The following is a 26,800-nucleotide window of genomic DNA, read 5'->3' as shown; positions in this document are numbered from 1 at the left end:
CTGTGGCCACCAGGCCCTGTGCTGGCACTTCACACCCATGATCTTACTGCATCTTCCTGACAACACTATGAGGGCTACTCTTGCTCCCCCACTGCAGACGAGGAAACAGGCTCAGAGCATTTTTTAGTAGATGTGCTGCCGAAACGAGCACATCAGAGCATTTTTTACTTCCCCTATGTGCAAACTGTCCATCAACACCTTCCTTCCTCCCTAAGAAATGTCCCACAGAAAAGCTTGGCTCTGTTGCTACCACCAGCAGACTAGTCCTGCCCCCCATGGCCCCCCACAACTGCTTGTATTAATTAACTGACTAACCAATTAACAGATCAATCGAGCAGCTTGACTTAGCCCCTCAGCCTACATTTCTTCCCATTGTCCTTCATCCGCTACTAGATGAACATCCTCAAAATACAGCTGTTGGAGGGCATGGCTGGCTCTGTCAGCGGAGCGTGCCATGAGTGATCTCAGGGTGGTAAGTTTGAGCCCCACGTTGGGTGTAGAGATTACTTAAAAAAACAAATACAAAACCCCCCAGCTGTTACCAGTCACCAGTGCCTCCTCCTGGTAACCACTGATTCTAGGCCACAGCTCCTCAAACCTTCACAAGCTCCTGAGTCACCTGGGGACCTTGTTAAAACACAGATCCTTTGCTGGGCACCTTAATCCATCAGCTCACTGCATCTCATGACAACCTTAAATTAATAGCCTGTTTGACAGACAAACAAACTGAGGCCCAAAGAGGTTGCCCAATGTCAGGGAGAGGATTTCTACAGTTCTAGTAGGTTCTATAGTTCTAGTAAGATCTCAGGTGATACAGATGCTTCTGGGTTACAGACCATACTGCTAGACTCTCCTGCCTACTTATTTCTTTTTAATTTTTCTTTATTTTTTAAAAAATATTTTATTTATTTGAGAGAGAGACAGAGCGTGAGCAAGGGGAGGGAGTGATAGAGGGAGAGGGAGAAGCAGACTCCCTGCTGGGCATGGGGCTTGATCCCAGGACCCTGGGATTGTGGACTCAGAGCTGAAGGCAGCTGCTTAACTGACTGAGCCAGGCAGCCAGATGCCCCTATTTATTTTTCTTTATTTTTAATTGAAGTGTGGCTGACACACTTTTTCTTTAATTTTGAACATCAAATATATTTACATGGTTGGAAAATGAAAAAAGCGGGATACCTGGGTGGCTCAGCAGTTGAGTGCCTGCCTTTCTTTGGCCCAGGGTATGATCCTGGAGTCCCAGGAGCTAGTCCCACATCGGGCTCCCTGCATGGAGTCTGCTTCTGTGTGTGTGTGTGTGTGTGTGTGTGTGTGTGTGTCTCATGAATAAATAAATAAAATCTTAAAGAAAAAAAAAAGCATTTTAGGCTCAAAATTCTCCCTCCCACTTCTATCCCATTTGCCCAGTTCCCCCCATCTCCACTCCCAGTAACCACTTCTATCAGTTTCTTATGCATCTCTCCAAAGTTCTTCTGTGCCAATAAACAGGCAAATAAGAACCTACTTATCCTGCCCCAAATAGTAGCAAACTACACACACCGTTTTGTCAACAGTTTATCAGTTTATCTTGGAGATAACTGGACACAGTCAGTTGACTCATTCTTCTAAGTTGCATTATTATTCCATTGTGTGGACGTGCTGTAATTTATTTAAACAGTCATCTCCAGATGGACAATTTAGGCTGTTTCCAATCTTACCCACTGGTCTTTTTAAGCCCAGGATACCCTGGCCAACCTTGCCGTGACTTCCTTCTCACCCGGCAGTTCCCAGCTTCCACCATGCTGAGCCTCCTGCGTGCCCTCCCCAGATGCTCCAGCTTACCCTGACTGCTGCTCCTCTGAACCTCTGTCCCCCTTGTCTTCTCCTCCCCATTACTTCCCCTAATCATCTGTGTGTGTGTCTCCAAATAGATGAAAGCAACTTGAACTTTGATGCCATGTCTTTGATTTCTCTGGATCCTTTGCAGCCCACAGCTGGCACAGAACAGTTCTCTAGAATACTAAGTGTGTAGTGGATGTTGCATATAAATGGAGCTCCTCCTCAGTGGCTCTGCTGGGGGTGGTTCACAGTAGAAGAGCCCAGGAGCTACCCTAAATGGGAGCACTTCATGGCTCCAAGGTCTCCAGGAAGGAAGCCTCTGTCTCATGCCTGAGTGTCTAGAGCCCTTGGGCAGGTTATGATGATGTCCAGGGCATGATGGGGCATCTGGGTTTCCCTTGTGCCTTCCCTGTGTGGATGGTAGGAGGAACCATGATGCAGAAGTAGGAGGTTGGAGGGATGGATGGTATGGGTATGTGCATACGCTAGAACAGCTCCTTCCCTTCTTTATTAACATCCTTGTCATCTTTCATGGGCCAGCTCAAGTCTCAATTCTCCCAAGAAGCCTTCCTGGACTTCTCCAGCCCATGTTGACTTCCCCTCCTCTGAATTCCTGCTATGTGTAATGAGTGACACCAATGACTATTCTGAACTTAGTCATCGTGGCCTGCCATCTTGAATCATTAAACCCATCTCCCTAATGAGATCTCAAGATCCTCCATGGTAGAAATAAAACTTCTGTAATTCGCTTATATTCCCATGTACCCCCAAACCCTCAACCCAGAACCAGGCAATTGGGAGAGCCTCCACAACTACTCCTTGAATGAATGGCAGTAGGTTCCCAGAGTGCCATGGTAGTGGGTGGGGTAAGACATGGTTGACCACAGGCATGTCTCCAACCAAGAAAATCTGGGGAACACAAGTGTTTCTAAAGATGCTCCTGTCCCCACCCCACCCCTAGCCCGTCTGTTCCTCAGTCTCTTCCCCCCTGCTGAGAAAATGATGACCTCATAGCCACAAGCCCTAAAAGCCCAACTCATCCTGTTCCTTAACCTGGAGCAAGTAAAGGGGACTTTTAAAAAATGTCACTGTCATGAAAAACAAAAGTAGGCAATGGTACTAAATATGTAAAGGCACATGACAAGCAAATGCAATGTGTGAATCTTGGCTGGAGTGTGGACTGGACAAAAAAAATGAAAATGACATTTGGGAGATAATTGGGAAATTTTTCATACTTCAGTGTGGTAACTATTGTGGTCATTTAGAAGAATATCCTTAATATTAGCAATGGATATTGAAGTATTGGTATGCATGGGGAGATGGGCCAGGATATCTACAAGTTTCCATCTTCAGCAAGATGAAAATGGAAAAATAAAAAGGCGTGTATAGGTGTGTGCATGTAGAGAGAGAGGGCACCTGAGCAAATGTGGTGATGTGTTGACCATCCAGGAGAAAGGTGTACAGGTGGTCATTTTACTAGTCTTTCAAATTTTTCAGAATGAAAAGTTGAAGGGGAATCAACTGCCTTTAGTACAAAGAGCCGGACAACTGCAACTGTCTGGGTAGGGGTGGGAGGCTCAGAGGAAGCACTCTGTCGCCTGTGACTGGCACCCCCAACGCAGCCATCCACTCTTGCCTCCAGGGAGCATGGAAATCCAACGCCTTGGCCTGGCTAGTCCCCTACTCTCAGCACCTAGCACCGGGCCACCCAGTCATCAAGTCCCAGGACCCTTGCTAGGAGGAACCAGCCCACCTCAGCTAGGATTGTTCTCCGAGCACTTTTGAGGGCCACAGCTCCTCTCCCTGGGAAGGGAACTGGATCCAGGTGCACCCGGCTCACCTTGGGTTTCTAAAAATTATATTCACTTGACTTCTCAAAAAGAAAAGGGAATTTGATGTACAAAACATGCCAAGATTTAGTCATCCCATCGTCCGGTTCTCTTTGGAGCTCTCTCACCGCGGCTGTTTTCCACCTTTGCCATCCGGTGGGGATACTCCTTTATTGCTTTTCCTCCTTTTTCTTTTTTTCCAGTGGGCACTTCCTTATCACCCACGGAAGGCTCGCGGCCCACAGTTCTGGGGGCCCGGAGAACCCTGCGGCGTCCCCAGCCTCGTCCCGAGCGCGCAAACCGACCGGGCCACGAACCTCCTTGCAAGTCGGGAACCGGCCGCGTCCTCCCCCGCCCCGGGAGAAGCGGGGCGGGGCGGGGCGGGGCGGGCAGGAGGCCCCGAGGGCCCGGGGGAGGCCGGTGGCTCGACTTGCAGGCTGGGCGTGGAGGGCCGGGCGAGGTCCCCAGCCCACCGGCCGCGCCGACAATGGCCTGGCCTGTTGTAGACGGAGGCGGGCAGGAATGCGGCCGGGGGAGGCGGCGGCGGGGCGGCGGCGGGGCGGGGCCGGGCCTCGGCCGCGGCCTCTTACCTGCCCAGGTGGCTCGCATTTCCCGGCGAGCGGCGGCGCCCGCAGCACCTGTCGCCGGGGCGCGCGGGCGGGGAGCCGGCCGGGCCGGGGGCGGCCTGGCCCGCTAGAGGCCCCGGGAGCCGGTGCGGAGCAGAGTCCGGGCCCGGGCCGGCGGCGGGGGGCTCCCTCCCGGGGCGCCGCGCGGCCGGCGGCAGCATGAAGAAGAGCCAGACGGTGCAGGGCACCTTTAGCAAACTCTTCGGCAAGAAGCACGCCAACCCCGCGGGCACCTCCCTCTACGCCACCAACCCCCCCTGGATCTTCACCCGGGACGCCCCGGAGGAGGGGAGCCGCGACCTGGGTGAGCGCGGGCGGCCGCGGCGGCCTCGGGGAGGCGCGAGGCGGAGGCGGAGGCGGAGGCGGAGGCGGAGGCGCGGCCCCGAGCGGCGGGGCAGGAACACGTCGCAACCTGCGGCCCCGCCGCCGAGGCGCTGCCGGGAGGGGGGCGGCGCGGCCCCGCGGCCCCGGGAAAGGGCGGGGGGCGGAGGCGCGCCGGGAGGGGAGCCCCGGGCTCAGCACTCTCCGTCCTCCGTGCAGATGAGGTCCGACTCCTTGGGGTCAGCAGGGCTTCCGGGGTGGGCGACGCGCCCCCCCTCCGCTGGCTGCACCGCGGGTCCGAAGTGCCGTCCTGCCGCGCAGTCGAGGACTAGGGGCTGTCCCTGCAGCCCTCACCCGTCTGCCCCGCTCCGTTCCTCTCCTGGCCCACGTCATAGGCACAGAGAGGGGGCTGCGATCTGGGCGCTGGCACGCTTGGCTCTGCACCGGGAGGCCGGGGGAAAACCAACGGAAGCCACTGCTGGCAAGACAGCAGTCGGTGCAAGACAGCGGAGTGGCTCACTGGGGTCACAGGCTCATGCCAGCTCAGCGTGGGGCCTGGGCTGTCAATAGGCCGAGACGCAGGAGCCCAAGATGGGACAAAGAAGTCCCTCCTGACCCGTAGCCGCCCTTGGACCCTTGAGGCAGGCTGGTATGCCTCTGCAGGCATCCGGGATCACGGTGCCAGCCCAGCCCTGGGGCTCTGGCTCACCTGATCACTGCATCTTTTTGCAATTTGTACCCTCTATAACTGAGGGAAACCGGCTGGATGGGGACAGCAATTCACTTAATTCACTCATCACTGTTTTAGCTCACCTACCTTCATGGTCACCCCATCGTCTTCACTGACCTTTATGACCACTGTACCATGACCCACAAGAGGGTGGTATAGCTCAGCCCCTGCTGTTGGATTCAGTTCAGCACCTGGGTTGTCATAGTTGGGACACAAGTCACCTGGACAGGAGCAGGACAAGCAAGATATCACGTCTCCCTGGCCCAAGGATCTCAGGCCAGTGAGGGAACAGAGCTAACCATATGCCATTTAGACCGTTCTGAGCCTTTGCTATTAAAAACGAAGCACCTAAGGAGCAGAGAAGAAAGATGACTTGTGATTGGAACTAGCATTTGAGGGCAGCCCGGTGGCTCAGCAGTTTATCGTTGCCTTCAGCCCAGCACCTGGTCCTTGGAGACCAGGGATCAAGTCCCACATGGGGAGCTCCCTGCATGGAGCTTGCTTCTCCCTCTCTGCCTGTGTCTCTGCCTCTCTCTCTCTCTCTCTCTCTCTTTCTCTCTGTCTCTCATGAATAAATAGAATCTTTCAAAAAAAAAAAAAAAAGGAACTAGCATTCGAGCTGAGACAGAAGGGCATCCAGCATTTTGCAGAGCAAACAGCAGGAGCAAAGGCAAGGAGGGGCAGAGCAGTTTGGAGGCACAGTTTAGGAACTTACTAGTACATGTGTGCTGCCAAGTCTGACTCTGAAGCTCCAACACCTCTCCCTGCCCCTGTAGCAAATGCTTGCTGACCCCTTGTTAGGTGCAAGATACTGTTCCAAAGTCCTTATGTTGTTGACTTGTTGAACCCTCATCTATCAATCCTTTTGTTTGTTTTGTGTTTTTTTTTTTAAGATTTTATTTATTTATTCATGAGAGACACACACACACACACACACACACACACAGAGGGAGAGAGAGAGGCAGAGACGCAGGCAGAGGGAGAAGCAGGCTCCATGCCGGGAGCCCAATGCAGGACTCCATCCTGGGACTCCAGGATCATGCCCTGGGCTGAAGGGGGCGCTAACCCGCTGAGCCACCCAGGGATCCCCTAGCAATCACGTTGTAGTTGATGATGCAGGTACTATAATTCCTGTTGGTCAGATGGGAAGACTGAGGCAGAGGGAGGTTAAGTAACATGCCCAAGATCACACAGCTTTATATGGCCAAGCCAGGATTTTCTTAAGAATACAATTCATTGATTATTGGTAGACTCAGTGAGTTGTGCAGCCATACAATTTGGTTTGAGAACACTTCCAGTACCCCAAACATTTCCCTCTTAAGGCAGAGCTGATATTTGAACCGCTCAGCCAGGCTCCAGAGACCACACTCTTAGCCAGCTTGCTGCATTAACTTACTGGGAGGTGATTCAAGGGTGAATTTGACTTGAGGGACACCTGCTTGAGAACGTGTTTCCTGCCACCCCTCTCCCAACACACGCGCGCGCGCGCACACACACACACACATATACACACACACACACACACATTCCTTTCCTGAGGGGAGACCTTAAAAATGCCAGAGACCCTTCTCTATATTTTTGCCTGCACTAATCAGGCTGCTGGTGGGGATCAGTCCCTCTGGTGAGAGAAGTGAAAGCATCGTGTCCTGTCACCTCTGGCCAGCTGCAGCCTTCACCAGCTGGGGCAGGGCTGGAGCCCCAGGGCCAGTTCCTCCCATTCCCAGGGCAGGGTTGGGCCTCCAGCTGACTCAGCCTGGTTGCACCCTGCACATGGGGCGTGGAAAACAACGTGCACCCAGCAGGATGGCTCCCAGTGTTTCCGGGGTGTTTCCCAGGGGTGCCAGTGGGTGTAGCCCAGGTCTTCTTCCCTGTTGAACAGGGCGTGTGCTTGGAGTGGGGACGGGAGGGGCCAATGTTGGAGATTCTGCGATGGGATGGAGGTACCAGACCTGCCTCTGTCTATAGAGTAAAGGCTAGCCACTGCCTGGGCCTCAGTTTTTTTCTTCTGTGAAATGGGGATAACGTCTAGACTGTCTACGGAATGGCTGCCTGAGGTTCGTACATGGCAGGGGTTTGAAGACTCTTAAAAAGAAAAGCCCTAAGAGCAGGAATTGGCAAATTATAGCCGTGGCTCAAATCTGGCCCATGGCCTATTATCATAAATAAAGTTTTATTAAAACAACCAGTCATGCCCAGCATTTACATATGGTCTGTGGCTGCTTTCATGCTACGGTGGCATTGCTGAGTAGCCACAACAGAGACCGTATGGCTCACAAAGCCAAAAATATTTACTAGGTGGGCCTTTACAGGAAGAAAAAAAAAAAGGGATGACTACTGTATGATTTATTATGTCCAAGCCATTTTGACTCTGAGCACTTCCTGCCCTTGTCATCTCTTCCTAACGCTGCTGTAGACCAGAGGAAACTGGGACCATCCTAAGGTCTCAGAGGGGTTGAGATTAGTATTCCATAGGGTCCCGGAGTCTGTAACATTCTCTGAGGTGCTGGTGGTATTTGGCCCTAGAGAACAGGCAGTGGAACAGAGGGGAAATTTGATGTGGAGGTGTGTATGGGAATTAAGGAGTAACTGTGGCTACAACCATGTAAAAGTCTGTTTGCATAAGGGTAGGCTGGTGCAGTGGGTAAAATGCAAACAGTCAGGTGAAGGTGGTGACGAGTATGTTTTTCTTTAAACAATTTCCTTGACAAGTATTCTAATAACTATTAGGAGAGCTTCACTTAATGCAAATGCAATTTTAATTAAGTCTCCAGCCTCCCGCCAGCCCACAGAGAGATGTTAAAAGGCCACTTTTATTGTTTGCTAAATGCTTGAGACAGCAGAGATGTGAATCTTTGCAAATTCCTTGATGAGGGACGGGCTGCAGCAGCCAGAAACAGGGCTGTCTTTCTGGACTCCTTGGATTAATTACCCGACCTTCTCTATCCCCTGCCTCCCCACCCTACCCCAGCAGTGGGTTGTCCTATATTTCTTGCCTTGTTCCTCCAAATGTAAGTTGCTTTTGTCATAACCACATAGGACACTTGTTAAAAATTCAGATTCCTGGGGTCCCACTCAGGCACACAATGTCAGAATCACTGGGCGAGGGCCCAGGGTCTGGAGTTTTCACCAGCTCTCGGGTGATTCTTTTGTACAGGGAGACTTGAGATTTGTGGGGTTTCCTTCCCTGGATGTGGTATGGCCATTCTCTTTCCTCCTGGAACTTCTGAAGATCTAAATAAATGTGCAGGGACTGCAGCCAGCCCCTGATCAGGAGAACCCTGATGCTCCCTAGGGCTGGCTGCTGGTTCTGGCATCCCTGCTCCTGGGGTCCCCTGACCTTGTGTGTCTGGCCAGATGAAAAGGTAGGAAGCCGTGAATCCCTGGAGCTGGGCACGTATTTCCTGCCTGGGTCAGGCTGGCACCGGCCTCCCCAAAGCTGACCTGTGTACCTTGCGGGGGTGGGAAGGAGACTGTTGTTTACTCCTGTCCCCTGGAGGCGTGCTGCAGTTTGCTGGCAGGTCGGTGCGCACATGCACACCCATTATGTAAGCTCCTCTCGTCCCTGTGGCCTCAACCCCGGAAAGCCAGGCTCTCCCTTGACCACAGCAGACCAGCTACCGGGTGCCCCTTCTCTCCCAGCCAATAAATGAGTAACAATAACAATAAGATCATCATTATTATTATCAGTTATTTACTGAACCAGGCACCATGCTAGAAACTACATGTGTTTTCTCAATTGAGGAAACAGATTCAAAAGGCTCAGATAGGTGAAAAGACACAAAGTCATTTCGGCCCAGGGGCAGCTCAAATATTGATGTGCATCCAGCCGCCTGGGGCCTTGTCCAGATCAGATTCTGATGCAGTAGGTTCGGGATGGGGGACTTGCATTTCCAGCCAGTCCCCAGGTGAAGTCCTTGGGCAGGTCTGCAGAGCACACTCTGAGTAAGGTGTCCTAACTAGGAGGCGGGGGTGGGGCCTGATGAGAGGCCCTCTCCAGGCCCCGCCCCCAGGCCCCTCCCGTCGCCCCCAACCTGTGGCTTCCTGCTCTAGCCCAGCCCAACCTTCAGCGTCCCCTCTGCCCTTGGACAAAGGCCTCTCTCTGGTGCCTGGGTCAGGCCTGCTGGGGCTTGCTGGGACAGACTGGCCTTTTCAGGTTCCTGTCATGTGGACCTGTTAATTAGCAAGGAAGGGCCTCATTAACGTCATTTGCGGGTTACATTTGTGGGGCCCATCTGCTGCTTCCCTGAAAGGCTGGGGCTCCTTAGTGACCAAGGATTGGATGCTCCACCTCAGTGGGGTAAAGATAGGGGGTCTTTTTGAGGGGTTCTGGGTTATTCTGCGTCAAGGCATCAAACTCGCTCAGCTACAGCCTCACCCCTCCTAAGCCTCTGGGAGTCTAGACCTGGGGCCAGTGCTTGGGGCCATTTGGGGGCTACTGGCCATTTGGGGCCTCACACCCCCACTCCAGCCCTCCAGCTTGTCTTGTCCCTGCCAGCTCCTTTCTCTCCGCTGATTTTGGGAGGCTTCCTGCAACATAGGAGTAATGATCCTGGTTTGACAGGTGGGGCAACCAAGCCCCAACCAAGCCCCACCAAGTGCTCAGAAAACCTCAGGCAACACATGAGGGAGTCTCGGTGTGACCCCAGATCTGATTCTTAGGTCTATTTGTTTCTTCTAGGAGGCACCCCATTTTGAGTCTCTGGAAAACCAGGAGATGGAGAGGAGAGATGCCAGGTCTCTGCATTATTTCCCTGCATGCTGGCTGTGACCAGAGGGGTTCTAGAGTCAGGCTGCCTTGACTTGAATCCTGGCTCCTTTCACTCACCAGCTGAGCTGGGGAACCTCAGGCAGGAGACCTAACTTCTCTGAACCTTGGCTTCTTCATCTGCAAAATGGGAATAATAAGCTTGCCTCCCCCAGGGTTTGTGAATGGGAATGTAGAAATCACTTAGAATCCTGCCAAGCTCATAAGACATGCTTAATAGATATTAGACGCTTGCATTTTTTTTTTCGTTTGCATTTTTATTATTAGTTTTCTCTCTCGTTTGCACCTGCCTAGGATTTGGGAAAAGAGTTAAACGAAGGTCTCAAGCCTCAGCCTCCATGGAGATCTGTGGCTGCTTTGAGGCTGGGCTAGGAAGAGCATTTTTCCAGGCTTTCGACTCTGATCTCTGGGAGAAAAGAAATGCCAAAGACCCAGTGAGATGCTGCTCCCTTTGGCAAGAAGGAGAGAAAGAGTCCACTGGAAGGGAGGCAGCAGCTGTGCCCAGCCCTCAGCTTCCCCAAAGCAGGCCACCGCACCCCACTGCACTTACACACACACACACACACACACACACACACACACACACACACACGCATGCATACACACACCAAGAGAACCAGTCTGGGGAGAGGCAGCGAGCCATGTGCCATATGTAAAGCACTGCATCATGTCCCGGAGCCCAGCACTACAACTCAGGCACCCTGTTTGGGTCCTGGCACCACGGCTGCTCTGCGACCTTGAAAGCCAGCCCCACCCACTCTGAGCCTCTGTCTTCCCATCTGCAAAGAGCAGCCCCAAATGTCCAGATTCAGAGTTCTCCCTGACTGCAGACCAAAGGGCCCACCCACTTCCCCGTGGCTCTCACCCATGGCTATAGCTACTTACCCTTAATTTACTGTGATTCAAGCTCAGAGCCAAACCCTTGCTGGGCAAGCTAAGGTGGGGCAGAGGGACACAAGGATGAGAATGGTGGTGATGATGATAAGCAGCCCACTCAAATCATTGAGCAGAAATTACCTGCTAGGCACTGTGCTTACCTGCTGTACACCGTATCTCTCACTTAGCCCCCCACCCCCCAGCCCGCCCAATGGGGATCATCGTTCACAGTTACAAAGATGAGGAGCAACCTCCGAGAGACCTAGTGACATGCCCAAGGCCCTACAGTTAATGAAGGGATGGGGCAGGGGCTTGAACCACATTCAGCTGGGCCCTGCCCCATCCTACCTCCCCTCGCAGCTGAGGAGCTGGGAGCTGTGGCCTGCTGGCTGTCTCCTTGCCTTGCTTTGACCTCCTCAGGACCCGCGCAGCCCCAGCCTCAACACAGATACCCCTCAAGCCAACAGCAGGGCGGGGTTCTCCCAAGGGAGGCTGTAGAGGAGGGGAGCTGCCATCCTCAGCTGATGTCTGAGGGGAAGCCTTCCTGCTGAAACAGGTGTGGCCACCAAGAGTTCTTTTTGAACCAGGTTTCCGGAAATTAGGTGATACTGATGTGAACTCAGACCCTTGAGGAAGTGTAAATGAAAAGCTGCCTTTGTTTCCTGCCAATTTATGTGAGAGAAGTGTACCCAAATGCAAAGGAATCCTGCACACAGGACTGTCAGAAAGAGGATTTCATTTGGGGGCAAGCTGGGGTTGTTTTAATGATCAGGTGTGGGTATATGCAGGCAGATCCGAATTTCCACCTCCTTTACCACTGGGTTCCTTTTAGATGAGTTTGCCAGGCAGGGAGCCTTGTTTGTATCTTGACAGGGCTGTGGTCCACCTGGGGCTTGGGCTCTGCTCAGACCCTGCTCCTAGGATCTCCCAAGGCTTCCTAGCTGCTGGAATTGCTCTAGGGGTTTCCTGAAGATACCTCCTTTCTCTGGAAGCTTCTGAGTCTATGGTGGCTCTCTCCATGTTCCTTCTTTCTGGATCCTGCTGGAATGTTCCTCAGGTGTCTCTCTGGGCTGTGTGGCAAGCTCGAGACCTCTGAGATCTCCAAGGACTCTTCCAGTGGGCAAGAGACTGAGTAAAAAGACAGACACAGAGGGGAATTTCCAGGTTTGGGGGTAGACAAGACACAGGATGGCATCTTTTCTTATTGAGCAGGTTCAGTGTATCCTCAGAAGGTGAGTTGTCCCACCTCCTCTTTGTCAAGAGGTGGCCTGGCCGTCCTTTACCTCGTCAATTGAGGAGGGGGCTGCTTCTCAGGAAGGCCCATTCTAGCATCCCAGATCATGTGATTGGAGCCAGGTTCATTTACTTCCATAGGAAAAGCCCCATAGTTGGACTCTATCGTCTTTCTGTTTCCTTTGGACCTCACTCTTGAAGCTTAGAAAGCCCAGCCCTGACCTTGAACCCATGGAGGACCTAGCTCATGGTGGTGGCCCCTCTGGTCTCACCTGCTGGTATGCCTTTACCAGTCAGGAACTGAGCCCAGGTACAAGGGGCCCAGAGAAAGTCTGGAAGGTTCTAGCCACACCTCTCTTTTGTTTGGGTGTTTTCTCAAAGCAACAGACATTTATTATCAAGTTCTGTCAGTCAGACGTCTGACATCTGATCCCATGGGGTAACGTTAAAGTGTCTGCAAGATTCGGTTCTTTCTTGGAGGTTGTAGAGGAAATTGGTTTTCTCAGCCTTTCCAGCTTCTAGAGGCCACCAGCGCTCCTTGGCTCATGGCCCCTTCCAACTTCAAAGCCAGCAGTGGTGGGGGGAATCTCTTTCTCACATCACACCACTCCGACTCTGCCACCACACTTCCTGCCCTGATCCCTGACCCCAGGCTCACGTCTTAGAACTGGGGGATTGAACTGGATTTCCAAGAAGTGCCCTAGTGGGGACGGAGCCACCTGGGCCTTCCTCCCCTGCCTCAAGCACAGCCACTCGCCTCTGATCGGTTTCCACTGTATTTTTAGAAAGGGTTCCCCTGCTGACAACAACCACAAACCAACACAACAGTGCCTCCCAGCCAGGGTTGAGTCATGGAATCTACCAGGTAGTTAGAACCATGGAATCTGTGAGGTGCTGAGAGCATTTGTGCCTGCGTGGTGGTCAGATTTGGCTCTGCCCCAGCCAGGGGCAAGCTTCACCTCCTGTCCCTCCCCAGAGCTGCTCCAGGGCTTACAGCCAAGACTCTCTTACCCTCAAACAGCCCCCTGCCCATCACACGCCATCCTCCCATCCACATCCCATATGAGGCACGATTAGGATTCTCTACTCTGGAAGCAGTGCATGTAGTGGTTCAGAAATCAGTCCTGGAGCAGAAACCCCGGCCTCATCTGAGGCTTTGAGCATGTTATTAGACCTCTCTGTGCCCCAGTTTCCTCATCTGTAAAATGGGGATGATGACTATACCAATTGCATGGAACTGCTTTCGAAAATTAAGTGAATTAATAATGTTAAGCAAGATGCTTAGAACAGTGCCTGGCCCATTAAAATTGCTCAATAAGTTTTACCTACTATTATATTATTACTACTATTCCAGTGATTCCCTTGCCAGGTTGCTCCCTTCTAAAGCTCCTAGGCACACAGTAATACCAGCCATCAATACCCTGACAATCCAGATGTAGAAAGGAGGCTGCATAGACCCCAACACTAGTGCAGAGATGAAATGCTTAGAGAACAGGTCAGCCTGGGAGCATGCCTCTCTTGCTATCTCCGTGTTAATCCCACCGCACCTCCCAGTCCTGTTAAGGACCCAGCAGCCATATCCTGCACGTCGGATTTAGGACTTTGGTGTCCACACAGCACTACTAGGGAACATCCCAAGGAGGTCCTGGTGCCAACACTCAAACTTTTAGAAGCCAGAGAGAATCAGGTGGGCCTAGCAGTAGCTGTTTGGTTTTTCCATGAGCTCTACTTTTGTGGTTTCTGCTTGAGCCAAATCTGTACTCTTGTGCTTCCTGTCTCCTCCCCCACCTGCCCCCTGGCGTCTTGATCTCTGGTCTCAGGGACGGAGCCTGGTAGGGACTGGGCAACCACGTCTTCCTGGAGTGAGCTGGGCAAGGCACTGCTGGCAACCGGAGTTACTGGGAACTGAGGCACACACAGAGAACTCATCATTTTGGTCCCTTTTGGGAGGTGGAGAATCTTCAATGTTCCAGCCACTCTCTCCCTGGTGGGGCAGCACACAAAGGGCTCTGCATCCAGTTGGTGTTCCCAAGAGCCTTTATATCACATTCAAAACCCAGATGTTCACGCAGAGAGAGGGCTGTGGTGGCAGGCATGGGAATTTGGGGCAAATGTATTCTGATCTCAGGACTTCCCTGATAAGCCCAGTCTCTCTTGAATAAACATTTTAGCTTTCTTGCAGTTTGCTCCTGAACTCATGTGCCAAGAGAAAAGTAGTCATGATTTGTTCAATATTCCAGTTAGAGGATTCTGGATAATTGGAATTTTGACCTTTCTTCTCTTTCCCCTTTGGCTATAGAGCAAGAAAAAGTCCCTCATGCCCTGTTAAATGAGTGAAAACCCTTCTTGCTTGTGACTGTAATAGGAGGCCCACAGTGACCCCTGCTTTGAGGAGGTGACAGTGTGAGCCTGAGACAGGCTGTGAAATCCTTATCGATGAGCATTAAGGGTCATGAGGAAGATTGGCTGAGGAAATGTGAATAGCTTCTCATGCTCTCTCCACGGCTGTGGAAACAGCCCAGAACACAGACTCAGTAACTAGAGGAAGAAAAAGCTTTTTGTATCACCTTCCGATAGGGGAAGGGACCGCTTCTGTTGAGCACTTACCACGTGTAGACCACACTAACTCCTCATAACAGTCCTATGAGGATGGTACTAACATGGCTCCCATTGTACAGATGGGAAAACTGAGGCTCAGAGAGCTTAAACAATACTGTTGGTAGTTAGCCGAGTTGGGACTTGTACTAGGTCACAGAGACCCTAGTACAAGACCGTCTCACTCTTCTTGCTCTGCCCTCAAGGGTGCAACGAATGGAGCCATGCTCACAACCATTGATGGTTTGCGGGACTCGGGAAATCTTGAGTTAGAAGCGTTCAGAAGGTGGGTGCTGGGCCACTGGGGGCAGCAGGTGACCTCATCTGCTCTGCTTGTTCCAGATTAGCAAGTCAAACACTGGAGAGAAAAGCCGCCCTGTATGCTTCCCTCGCCCTGTGAGATAAGCCTTAGCTGGGACACTGGCCACACTCCCAGGGCCCCCAAAAGGAGGGGCGGCTTGTAGAAGTGTAGACTCAGGAGCTGTATAGGGGGACGAGGAGGAACATGCCGCTGGGGGAGCTGGGAGAGGCCCCAAGGACCAGCCCCCTGGGGTCCCTGCGGCAGTGGGCCCCACTCGCAGCCACCCCATTGACAGGATCTTGTGTAAGAGGTGCTGAGCTGAGTCAGACGGGCCAGTCGCAGGCCCTGGCTCCTCCCTGGGAACCGCAGGGCGATGGACTCATGGGCTCCCGCACTTGTCTCCTCCAGGTGGGATCTATTCTGGAGACAATCGGTTTGACTCCGTGAGTGAGTCAGGAACAGCTACACTGAAAGCTCGGCCCAGAGTCCGGCCCCTCCTGACCTTCCTTCCACTGGTGAGTACGGTTCTGCGCTGGGGCCTGCGGGGCCGCTCTGGGTGGGCCACCTTAGCCGCCGCTCGTGCCCCTGCTCCAGCGGACATCGGCCTCACCCTCTGTTCATTCCCTTCCTTCCTGGTGCCAACCCAGGGTGCCTCCTGGGAGGAGGCGTGGCTGAGACTCCTGGCAGGAAGGCTGAGATTAGGGGTGTCAGGTCCTCCGCACTGAAGCCCAAGGAGAGCTTATGGGGAACTTGAGAGCAGAGGCCACACAGCGATGGGTACCTCTAGCTCAGCAGAATTCGTATCTGGGTTCTGCGAGCACTGATCACTGCCTTCCATGCCAGGCCTTGCATTGGGTGCAGGCATTCAGAGACGGCCGAGCCAGCACTGAGGACAGGAGCAAGTCAGCAGACTGTCGGAACATAGCTCAGAGCACAGGCAGCCAATCCAGCCACGGGAGTGAGTCAGGAGGGCTTCCTGGAAGAGGGTAACATCTGAGCTGTCTTGAAGGACAAACAGCAATGACCCCTGGGAGAAGGGCATTCGGGACAGAATTCTTTGTGGGTCTGAAACTAAAGGAAACCAAAAACTCTCCTCTGGAGGCATGGTTGAGCTTTTGCTTTTTGGCAAGGGAGACAGACTCAAAAGAACTGCTCTCTGACTGGTTCTGTTGACCATGCTACGAGTTTCTGGCTTTGCTGGGACAGTGTAGACCAGCCCTGTCCAATAGAACTACAATGCAAGCCTCATATGTCATTTCAGATTTCCTGGTAGCTACACTGAAAGTAAAAAAGAAATAGACAAGATTCATTTTAATGATATATTTTGCTTAATCCAAAATATTCAAAAGATCATCATTTCAACATTAAATCGATGTTAAAAAGTACTACTGAGATGTTTTATATTCTTTTTTTCCTACGGAATCTTTGAAATCTGACGTGTCATACAACTATACATCCCTCTTCTGATGAGGGACATTTCACTGTGGCTGGTGGCTTCTACTGTACTGGACAGGCCACGTCTAGAGTCTAATTTCTAGGTTCACTCCTGTCTGGCAGGCCTGATCCCTGGTTGGGATAATATTATCACTGGTGTCCTTGAGGATTCGTGTCACCTAGACTGACAAGGCATCTGATGGCTAGCCCTGCTGAGCATAACCACCTCCCTCTCCATCACCTGATTTTTAAAATTTTTTTTGGTTTGTTCAATCTCACTAACCAGACCCTGAGATTCTAGATGGGACACACTAAGTCTTATATTCTCCTTGCTGCATCCCCAAGGCCCGATGTGGAGGGCTGAACCCCCTGTCTTCTGGGAATACAATGTTAATTTATTTTCTGCTTATAAAAGCAACTTGTGGTGGCTCAGCTGATTAAGCGTCTGACTCTTGATTTTGGCTCAGGTCATGATCTCAGGGTCATGGGATCGAGGCCCTCCTTGAGGTCTGTGCTGGGTGTGGAGTCTGCTTAAGATTCTCTCTCTCCCTTTCCCCCTGCCCCTCCCCTTCTCCCTTGCACTCTCTCTCTCTCAAAAAATTAATAAATAAAAGCAACTTGTGAACATGATAGACAAATATAGAAAGTATGACACCACCAACAAAAAGGAATAAAGCAAATGAGTCAGCCTTTAACATCCAGAGATGCATAAGTGTTACAGGGGTCATTGCCCCCATAAATGCAGATAAAATCATTTTGAGATTTTCTATTGGTAAAGGTGAATTAGATTCCCTCCCCTCACCTACCCCCGAGACACATACTCAGAATTACAGTGGTATGAGCCCAGAGCTGACCCACCTATCACCTGTTCTGGTTGTCAAAATATTGAAATAGATGGCTGTTGCCCTTTGAATGATTCTAGCCGTTAAAGGGTTAATGCAATGCAGCTGAGTTTGTTCTGACTAGCCCACCTTTCCACTTGGGTCTCTTCAGGGCTTGGCTTGTCCCAGCCTTTCTGCCCTCCCCTCTTCTGGTTTGGGCCCTCCAGGGCAGATCCTGGGCAGCAGCAGACCCACACCGAAGGCTGGTGGTGGGGTTTAGGGGAGACTGGGGAGAAGACACTGGAGTGGGCTTGGCCGGCTGGTCAGGCCTGGAGATCCAAGACAGCCTTCTGGGGGCCAGTCCTCCAGGCAAGCCTCCAAGCCAGTCAGGAAATGGGGGCTTTTCCCTGGCAAATCCACCTTGCAGCTTGTAAGGTCCCATCCAGTGGCCGGGCCATGGGACCCTGGCTAATGCATATGGAGCACTTACTGTGTGTCGGCCACCATTCCAAGTGCCTCCGATGTGTGAACAGAGTCGACAGAGCCACATGATCAGGAAGGTGCTGTTAGTACTTCCCATTTTCCAGATGGAGAAATTGGAGCACAGAATGGGAAAGTAACTTGCTTACGGTCACACAGCTCGAAAGTGGCAGAGCGGGGGTTTGGAGCCCCACAGCCAGACTCCAGGGTCCTAGTTCTATTCAGGCCATCCTTTTCTCCCCTCTACCCACAACCTAGAAGCTCTTTTCTTCCCTCCCAGTGCCTACCTGCAGAATCACCTGCATCTCTCTTGTCTGCCCCTCTGACCCCTGTCCAGCAGCTGGGCCTCTGGACACCAGGGTCTCTTGCCTCTTTGGGGTTATAGACCCTTTTGATACTTTGATGAGGCTGTGGGCCACATCTATGCAATGTTGCTTACAATTTCAGCAGAGGCCCCTTTCAGGCCCCCGGCAGCCCGTTTATGATGCACCTTTAGATTAGGAACACTTGGCCTGATGGCTTGCATCCTGGGGACATCCCTGTGCTCCTGATTCAGCTCACAAGAGTCTACTTTATCACCTGCTCCTGGGCTGAGGGGAATCTGACTCCTCTCCCTTAGGCTCTGGGCCAGGTCCTTTGTTTTCTTCCAGCAGCGGCAGGAGGCTGGGAGAATGAGAAGCAGGAGGACACAGCTCCATGTGGGTGTGGGTTCACACATAGATACACACACACCCGCCCCCACAGCCCAACCAAGTTAAGGTGGGTGGGGAGCTGGGTCAGTGCCCAACCCTGCCTGACATTGTCCTAGCTAGGTAGGCCTCGCCCCTCCCTGGCCCTTCCCATACGCAGAGGGTACCTCCTAGGCCAGGCTTCCCTGGGGCAGGGGCGGCACAAGACAGCAGTGTCTGAGAAACCAGGTGATAGGCCCGGCAAGGCCCATGCTCTTCCTCAAGCTCTGCGTGCACCTGGCCACCACCTGAATGCACCCTTCCTGTCAGCACTTGCCCTGCAAAGGGACGGGGGGCAAGAAGGGAGAGCAAGAGGATACTCTTGGGAAAGGGAAGGGCGAGGGCAGATGCTTCTGACTGCTTCCTGGAGCTTCCTCACTCTATTTGCAGTAGAAGGGCAGAGAACTAAGAAATACTTTCTCAGGCAGCCAGCAGCCAAAGGCCAGTGATGGAAAGTACCCCTGGACCCCTCAGTGACTGGGATGGGACCCAACTGATCCTCGAGTAGCTGGAACCAGTCTGGGCTCTGCCGCTGCAGAGTGGCTGAGGGCCAAGCCCTACCTCTCCCTGGGCCCCTGGCTCCTCACCCATCAATGGGGGTTACACCAGATGGTCCTTCGGGGTCTCCCCAGCTGTGACTTTCTGTGTTAAGTAACTCGTAATGGAGAAGCAGGAGCCCCCCCTCCCACAGAAGCCAGGCCCCTCAAAACACACGGATCACTGCTTGAGCTCTGTTTCCACTGCCGTAAAGGGCAGTGTTCCAGCCACCCTACTTCCTGTTCCGAGAGCTCAGAGGACCTGGATGGGAATCACCAAACTTCAGAATAGGTGAGGACCTTGGCACTCATGAGGATGAGAAAACCCGAGGCCCAGGGAGGGGAGGGCCCAGGTTACACAGCTCAACAGAGGCAGAGGCGGGACCAGAGCCCAGGTTTCCTCCCAAACCGGTCCTTGTCCATACCACCGTGGGCCTGGGCTGAGTGGAGGAAGGGTCCTTTCTCTCCACTTACTGCTACCCCCAAGGGGGGGCCGGGCCCAGAGCTCGAGGCAGAGCTTGCACACATTTTCTAGAGCTTAGCTGATAGGACAGCCAGTAGTGGGAAGCTTGTGCTTACTTCTCTCTGAGGCTCTTTCTTACCATCCTCTGGTCTGAATCAAGCCGTCCCCAGGGTGACGCATTTAAGGAATTAAAAATTAAATGCCAGTGTGGCAAATATAGGGAAACTGGCTGGACAGGTCCCTAGGGGAGCCCCAGGCGATGAGAGCTCCCTGGGTCACCCCACCCAATGAGTCAGGCAGGCCTGGCTGTGCCTGGGGAGGTGTCAGGCTGGGCTGGGGGCAGGAAACTCCATCTGTTCTGGATCCCTCCCTATATTCCTCAGTGCCTGAAGCTCCAAGTCAGTGGGATTTCTGCTTTCTGCTCCACCCACTTTCAACTCAGCTCTGAACTCAAGGTCCACGCTGCCCTTTGGGGTTGTGTTTGAGCTTCTTGGGATGAGCCAAGCAGGGCAGTCATTATGCCTGCCTGATTTGTGTAGCTGACATTAGCTGGAAGGGTTGTGGGGTGAGGGAGCACTGTGTGTTTGTGGGGGTGGGTGTCAGGGGCCTGTAACAAGATGAAGTGCACATGGAGCCTCCCATCCCCATGGTAGCCCACTGCCTCCTCTACCCACCTGGCTCCTACCCTCACAGTGATCAAGGGCCTCACTCTCAACCTCCACAGCTTCATCCTATCCACAGATTAGCACCCCCTTGGCCATACTCTGGGCTCAGGGATATGCGTGCCCCTAACTTGGGCTGAACTCAGGAGATTTAACTGGGAAAGAAGTTCTAAAAGTGGGCTCAGGGTCATTTAAGTGGGGGATTCCAAGGGTCTTGGGGCCCAGAGCAAGGTAAAAAAGGGAGTGGTATGAACTCCAAGGGAATGTCCCCTTGATCCCATAGACTCTTCACTCTGTAGGGAACCAAAGCAGGGCCTTCCTAGCACAGAGCCAGGGGAAGGGCCCTGCGTCCAAGAGCAGTTTGAGATAGCACGTAGGTTCAGAGGAAGATGGCCTTGTTAGTGGAGATTCTTCTCTGACCCCCCGGAGGGAGTTTGAGCTGTGACAAGGTGGAGGAAGAAATGAAGTTCTTTTTTTTATTTTTATTTTATTTTTATTTATTTATGATAGTCACAGAGAGAGAGAGAGAGAGAGAGAGAGAGGCAGAGACATAGGCAGAGGGAGAAGCAGGCTCCATGCACCAGGAGCCCGACATGGGATTCGATCCCGGGTCTCCAGGATCGCGCCCTGGGCCAAAGGCAGACGCTAAACTGCTGCGCCACCCAGGGATCCCTGAAGTTCTTTTATAAAATGCTCACTAGCTCCCCACTTCAGAGAAGCTGCTCTGTGGAGAATGCACAGTTGCCCTTCTGCCCCTGGCCAGCACCCCCTACCTTCACACTCTTCAAAGCCAAGCAACACCTAGCTGGGCTTCACCCAGCTTGGCACTTTGGAGGAGTTTCCTTGTAACTGTCACTCTAGGGTTCCACCCTCCCTGCTCCTGCAGCCTACAGTGGTTTCCCCCAATCATGACCAACTCTAAGTCTGACTCAGGGTCATTTTCCTCACCCCCTGCATCTCCACACCCCATTCTGAGGTGCCCCAGCCAAGCTCCAGGAGCAATCTGATGAGGAGGCTTGCATTCCACAATATGTGCCTAAGACTCAGACTTGGCCTACGCCCAAGGTCAACCATGTGTTGCCCATTGGCCCAGCCCCTGGTGACCCACCCTTGGGGCTTGGCTGGATTTTGAGGAATCCCAGATATGAGGATGTGTGTATCCCGGGCATGAGGAGGCCAATAGGGTAAGCTGGAGCCATTGGTAGAAATGAGTTATGTTCCACTGAGTCTTTGGTGGGTCTCTGATCCCCTAAAACTTTAAATCTTTTTTTTAAAAATTTTTTATTTATTTATGATAGTCACACACAGAGAGAGAGAGAGAGAGGCAGAGACACAGGCAGAGGGAGAAGCAGGCTCCATGCACCGGGAGCCCGACACGGGATTCGATCCCGGGTCTCCAGGATCACGCCCTGGGCCAAAGGCAGGCGCCAAACCGCTGCGCCACCCAGGGATCCCTGATCCCCTAAAACTTTAAGGGGGAAGATAACCTACCCTCAAATAGTGGGTATTTTCTATCTTTCCTCTTTCTTAACTCTGGAATGTTTGCAGTCAAAGGGCAGGAATTTTATGTGATCTGACCCTGACGACAGGGAAGCATCTGTCTCTTCAGATTCAGCCAGACACAACAAGCTGGAGGCTGTGCCATGGAACCAAGTCTCCAAGTTCTTGGGCCACTGAGCTGTGTTAAGACCCGAGGAAGGAGAGCCCCAGGGGAAATGATCTTTCTCGAGTGCTAGCTAACTCTGCAGGAGCTCTTTAGGCATGTGGTAACTTCTCCTAACTTAAGGGAAATGGGATCATCCTCATTTTACAAATGAGAAAACAGCCTTAGAAAGCAAGAGAGGCGCACACTTATGGAGCACCGACCTCGTGTCAGATACAGTCTTTGATTCCTTTGAGACGGTGGAGTTAAATTAAGACTGCCCAGCTTGGTTTGTCTGACTCCAAAGTTCGTTATATTTTTGTTTTGTCTTGTTTTGTTTAATTAGGCCCGATGTGGGGCTTGAACCCATGTCCTTAAGATCAAGAGTTGCGTGTTCTATCAGCTGAGACAGCCAGGTCCCCCAAGTTGATGTTTTTTTTTTTTAAAATAACTATTATATTGGGGTTTTTTAATTATGAAGGAAACAGGAGTTCATTGTTAAGAACTGCGAACTAGAGACACATATAAGGAAGAAAATAAATATTAATATTCTTGGAATTGCCTCCACTCCCGTCCTCCCCAGCAACTAATCATTGCTGGACAACTTTCCAGTATACTAGGCTGTGATGGTTTGTAAAAAGCTGCTTGGCTGAGCCAGGGAGCTGGCTTGCACCCTGTGTGAACAGAGTGAGGTGATCAATGATCTTAGCTTCTAGGCGTTGTCCGGGTGTTGGGACAGGTTGGGGCTGAGGCCCAGTTTCAGGTGGAGTGCCCCACCTGGCAGCGCCAGGGCTGGACTCTGCCCCAGGCACCCGCGGGGAAAGCTCTGCAGCAGGGAGGGGCACGGCGGGCGGGAGGCGGGGTGCTCAGAGGCTCACTCGCCTGTTCTCGGTTGGTTTCTTTCTTTTTTAAGATTTTATTTATTAATTCTTGAGAGACACAGAGAGAGAGAGAGAGGCAGAGACACAGGCAGAGGGAGAAGCAGGCTCCCTGCGGGACCCCATCCTGGGTCTCCAGGGTCACACCTTGAGCCGAAGGCAGGCGTTCAACCGCTGAGCCACCCAGGCGTCCCTCTCTCTCGGTTGATTTCTCCATGCACAGGTCGATGTGGCCCTCTGTCAAGGTGGGCTGCCTGCCTCAAAGGGCCACACCCCCCGCCCCCCGAGTCTGTTGGAGGCTCATACCAGCTGCTGTCAGCAGCGCCCCAGGGGCACAGGCTCTGTCATTTTCTTAGCACCAGCGTGCCCAGGGTGGTGCATGGCCAGCTCCTTGACTGACCGCCCCCGTCAAAGCCCCTTGTCTGAGGTTAGCAGTGACCTGAAGCCCAGCCCTGCCCGCTTGGCCTTACCCCGTGGCCCCTGGAAAAGCAGTTTCAGCAACTCCTCCTCTTCCCCACCTGCCTCTTCCCCTCCCGGGAGACAGACAACCATCTGGAATGTCTGTCCTACCCCTGTCATGGAGGCCTGGCCGCGGACTGCCCAGGCCACCCCACAAGGCATAGCGTGAGCGGAGTCACTGGCAGGACACCTGGAGGGCCTGGCCTCACAGGGCACATGGTTGAAGTGATCCTTAGCCAGTGGTTGCAGAAGAGGCAGGGAGGCCAAGAGGGAGAAGTGACTGTGCTCCCAGTTCATTGGTGGTAGGGTGGCTCCAGAACACAGGCTTTCCAGCTCTCCTGTGTTCTTTCTTCCTCTCAGTCACTCAGCCAAGAGCTCATTCACTTAACACACTAGTTGCGTTGTCCGTTCTGTGCCAAGCATAAACAAAGAATTAGCTGTCATCCGACCCACAAGGAGGCTGGGCTGGGCAGCAGGCTCCACTCACCTATGATAGGTTCCGTGCAGCATGAGGGCACTATTGTGGTGGCAAAATTGGCTCTGACCTTCCAATTCTGACCCGGCCACTTACTAGCTGTGCGACTGTGAGCAATGTTCCTCACTCTCTGTGCCTCAGAGTCCTCATCTAAAAAATACAAACAACCTTCCTGTTAGGGTCACTATGACTTACTGGGTTGCTACATGTCAAGCACTCACGATGGCGCCCAGCACCGAGTAGGCACCTGAGAAATGTCAGCTCTGGTCATAACGCACACAGGGTGATGAGCACACAGGGTAGAGAAATTAACTCTGGCTGGAGTTGCCAAGGAGGGCTTCATGGGTAAGGGACATTTATTCTGGGGTTTAAAGGATAACTAGGGGTTTTCCTGGCAAAGAAGAGCATCTCAGGCAGAGTCAGAGCGAGAGCAAGGCTGTGGAGACCCGAGAAGATACGGGAAGGAATCCCAAGCAGCTGCAGGGGTTCTCAACACGTGGGGGGAGGGAGGTGTGGCCAAATGACCTAGGGGCTTTCTCAAGTTATTCACCCACCCACAGAACCTCTTCAGAGGGTGGTGAAGGCTCTGAAGAGGGTGGTGTCTCTGGCTTCCTGAGGATCCCTGCAGCAAGGAGCCCACTGGCTCATGAGTGAGTCAGGTCCCCACGTACACTGGAGTGGGAAAAAGATGAGAACCGCTGATGGGAGCCCAGGGTTTGTGGAGAGGCTGGGGAGAAGATGGCAGGAGCTGCAGAGGGGACAGCTTATGAAAGTTCTCGAATGCCGTGTGAAGGTGCTTGAATTTCATCTTCTGGACCAGTGGAAGCTTTCTGAGCAGGAAGTGACCTGTGTTGAGATGCATTTCAGAAAGAACATCCTGGCATCTGGTTTAAAGAATAGAATGAGGCAGAGGCCAGAGAAGTATCTGGAGACAATGACAGTAGTTTGTCTGGGTAAGGAAGGACTGAAGAAGGGATGAGCAGAATCTGGTGACAAGCTGGGTGATGACTGTATGCCCAGAAAGATAGGGGGGTATATAACTAATTGTGGGTCTTTGGGCAAGCCACCTAGCCTCTCTGTGCCTCAGTTTCCTTTTCCGTAAAAGGGAGGTCGCTATAACAGCATCTTAACAGCATCTATCTCATCAGATTGTTGTGGAAAGCAAATGAGTTAAGAGGTAGAAAACACTGAAAGAGCACCTGGCACAGAGTAAGTGCTAGGAAATCAGCAACTTCCATTATGACAGCCGAGACTGGGAGTACTGGAGATGGGGGGGAGAAGGATGGTGTGAGGTGCTGATGTCCAGGGAGTGGAGAAGCTCTGAGGCTCTCTCAGCACCTTCTTTTTTTTTTTTTTTAAGATTTTATTTATTTATTCATGAGAGATACAGAGAGAGGCAGAGACACAGGTAGAGACACAGGCAGAGAGAGAAGCAGGCTCCATGCAGGGAGCCCGACGCGGGAAGCACCTTCTTTTTGGATGGTCTTTATCTTACATTTTAACTTTTTTTTTTAAAATTATAAGATACACATAGCATAGGGGTGCCTGGGTGACTCTCAGTCAGCTGGGTGTCTGCCTTTGGCTCAGGTATGAACCCAGAATCCTGGTATCCAGCCCCCACATCAGGCTCCCTGCTTAGCAGGGAGCCTGCTTCTCCTTCTCCCTCTGCCATTCCCCCTGCTTGTGCTCTATCTCTCTGTCAAATAAATAAATAAAATCTTAAAAAAAATACACATAAAAGTTGCCATTGCAACCATTTTAAAATGTATAATTCAGTGGCATAATGTAATTTTTTTTCAACCAATCCTAATGTGCAGAAAAGTTACAGGACTAGTGCAAAGAATGCTCTAGAGCCTTCACCCACATTCATCACATTTGCTTTATTTGCTTCCTCCATCCTTGATACAGACACATTGTTTCTTCCTGAACCATTGAAGAGTAAACTGAGACACTACATCCCTCTACTCCTAAATACTTCTATGTGTGTAACCTAAGAACAGAGACATTTCCTGCATAATTACTGAATTCAGGAATTTAATAGTGATATGATACTTTTACCTAATGCACATTTATATTGTTATTGTCAATTGTCCCATTAATGTTCTTCATGGCACACATCCCAGGATCCATTTGAGGATCAAACATTGCATTTAGAGGCCACCTGCAAGCCCCCTTCTGAAGGAGGCTTTTCCTCAGTTCTTTGAGGCTAAAGAAGGCAGGTCAGGGAATTCAGCACTCATGGAGGTGGACGCTGTCTACATCTGTGCATTTGCCCACTAAACATGGCACCATCCAAGCCAGCCCCAAGTCTACCCTGATGAGTGAGGGGCTCTCATCTTCTGGGTCTGTTTTTCTAGGATGAAAGTTAAAATGAATTTGTATTTGCCTTGGCGGGACGCATAGCGGTGGAAGGGACAGCTAAGTGAGTTAGCTGCTCGGGCTGTGTGGGCATGGGTGGGAAGGGGAGGGGCCAGCTGGGACTTGGGGGTGCAAGGTTAGTTCACTTCAGTACTGGGAGCTCCTGAGATGAGGCTAGACTTTGGGACCTGCCCCAAGGGTGGTGAACAGTGGAGAGCCACAGCACCTCAAGCAGTGCAGCGAGATGGTGGGAGTGTTCTGGGACCCTCATGTCTGGAAGGAGAACCTGAAAAGTTTGACCTCTGCCTGCACAGTTGCTCCAGGGCCGCTCATGAGACAGACTTCCAATCTGTGGTCTTGAGAGTCTAATGTGTTTTCAGAGTTCTTGAAGATCAAAGGGTGGGATGGGCAGTTGTACCTCCGGCCCATAAAGTCTGTCCGTCTCCTTCTTCCACACATAATTATACTGAAGCATCCAAGGTGATCCAGAAGGTGCTTCTAGGATTCCAGGTGGCTTAGCTTTGATCATTCACAATTTTTTCACCTTTGCGGTAGAGACGATTGGAAGGCACAACCCTTCAACTAACACTGGTTTCCTGGGTTAGGAATATCATCTCGTTTAATCCTCATAATGCCCTACAAAGTAGGAAATATTAGCCCCATTTTGTAAGTGAAGAAAAACGGGTGATTTGTAGAAAAGGTGAGTTGGGAGGCCTAGGTTTGTACCCTGGCTCTGTTAAGGGATCTGAGACAACACAGGTAAAGCTCTCAGT

The 26,800-nt window shown here is 52.1% G+C and overlaps 1 protein-coding gene across 1 annotated transcript in view; it reads left to right on the top strand.

The window, feature by feature from the left end:
* Positions 1 to 4,314: 4,314 nt before the first annotated feature.
* CUNH6orf132 (chromosome unknown C6orf132 homolog) overlaps positions 4,315 to 26,800 on the top strand; it is a 33,399-nt gene continuing 10,913 nt past the window's right edge. Inside the window, exons 1-2 of the mRNA XM_055330729.1 lie at positions 4,315 to 4,574; positions 15,500 to 15,606. Of these exons, the coding sequence (XP_055186704.1) occupies positions 4,430 to 4,574; positions 15,500 to 15,606 (252 nt within the window). The 5' untranslated portion in view covers positions 4,315 to 4,429. The remainder of the gene's footprint in view (positions 4,575 to 15,499; positions 15,607 to 26,800) is intronic.

This window comes from Nyctereutes procyonoides, unplaced genomic scaffold, assembly GCF_905146905.1.
Source record: "Nyctereutes procyonoides isolate TBG_1078 unplaced genomic scaffold, NYPRO_anot_genome, whole genome shotgun sequence".
In the NCBI taxonomy this organism is placed as follows: Eukaryota; Metazoa; Chordata; class Mammalia; order Carnivora; family Canidae; genus Nyctereutes; species Nyctereutes procyonoides.
The sequence above is the reverse complement of the archived record's forward strand: the minus strand, read 5'-3'. Positions and strand labels throughout refer to the sequence as shown.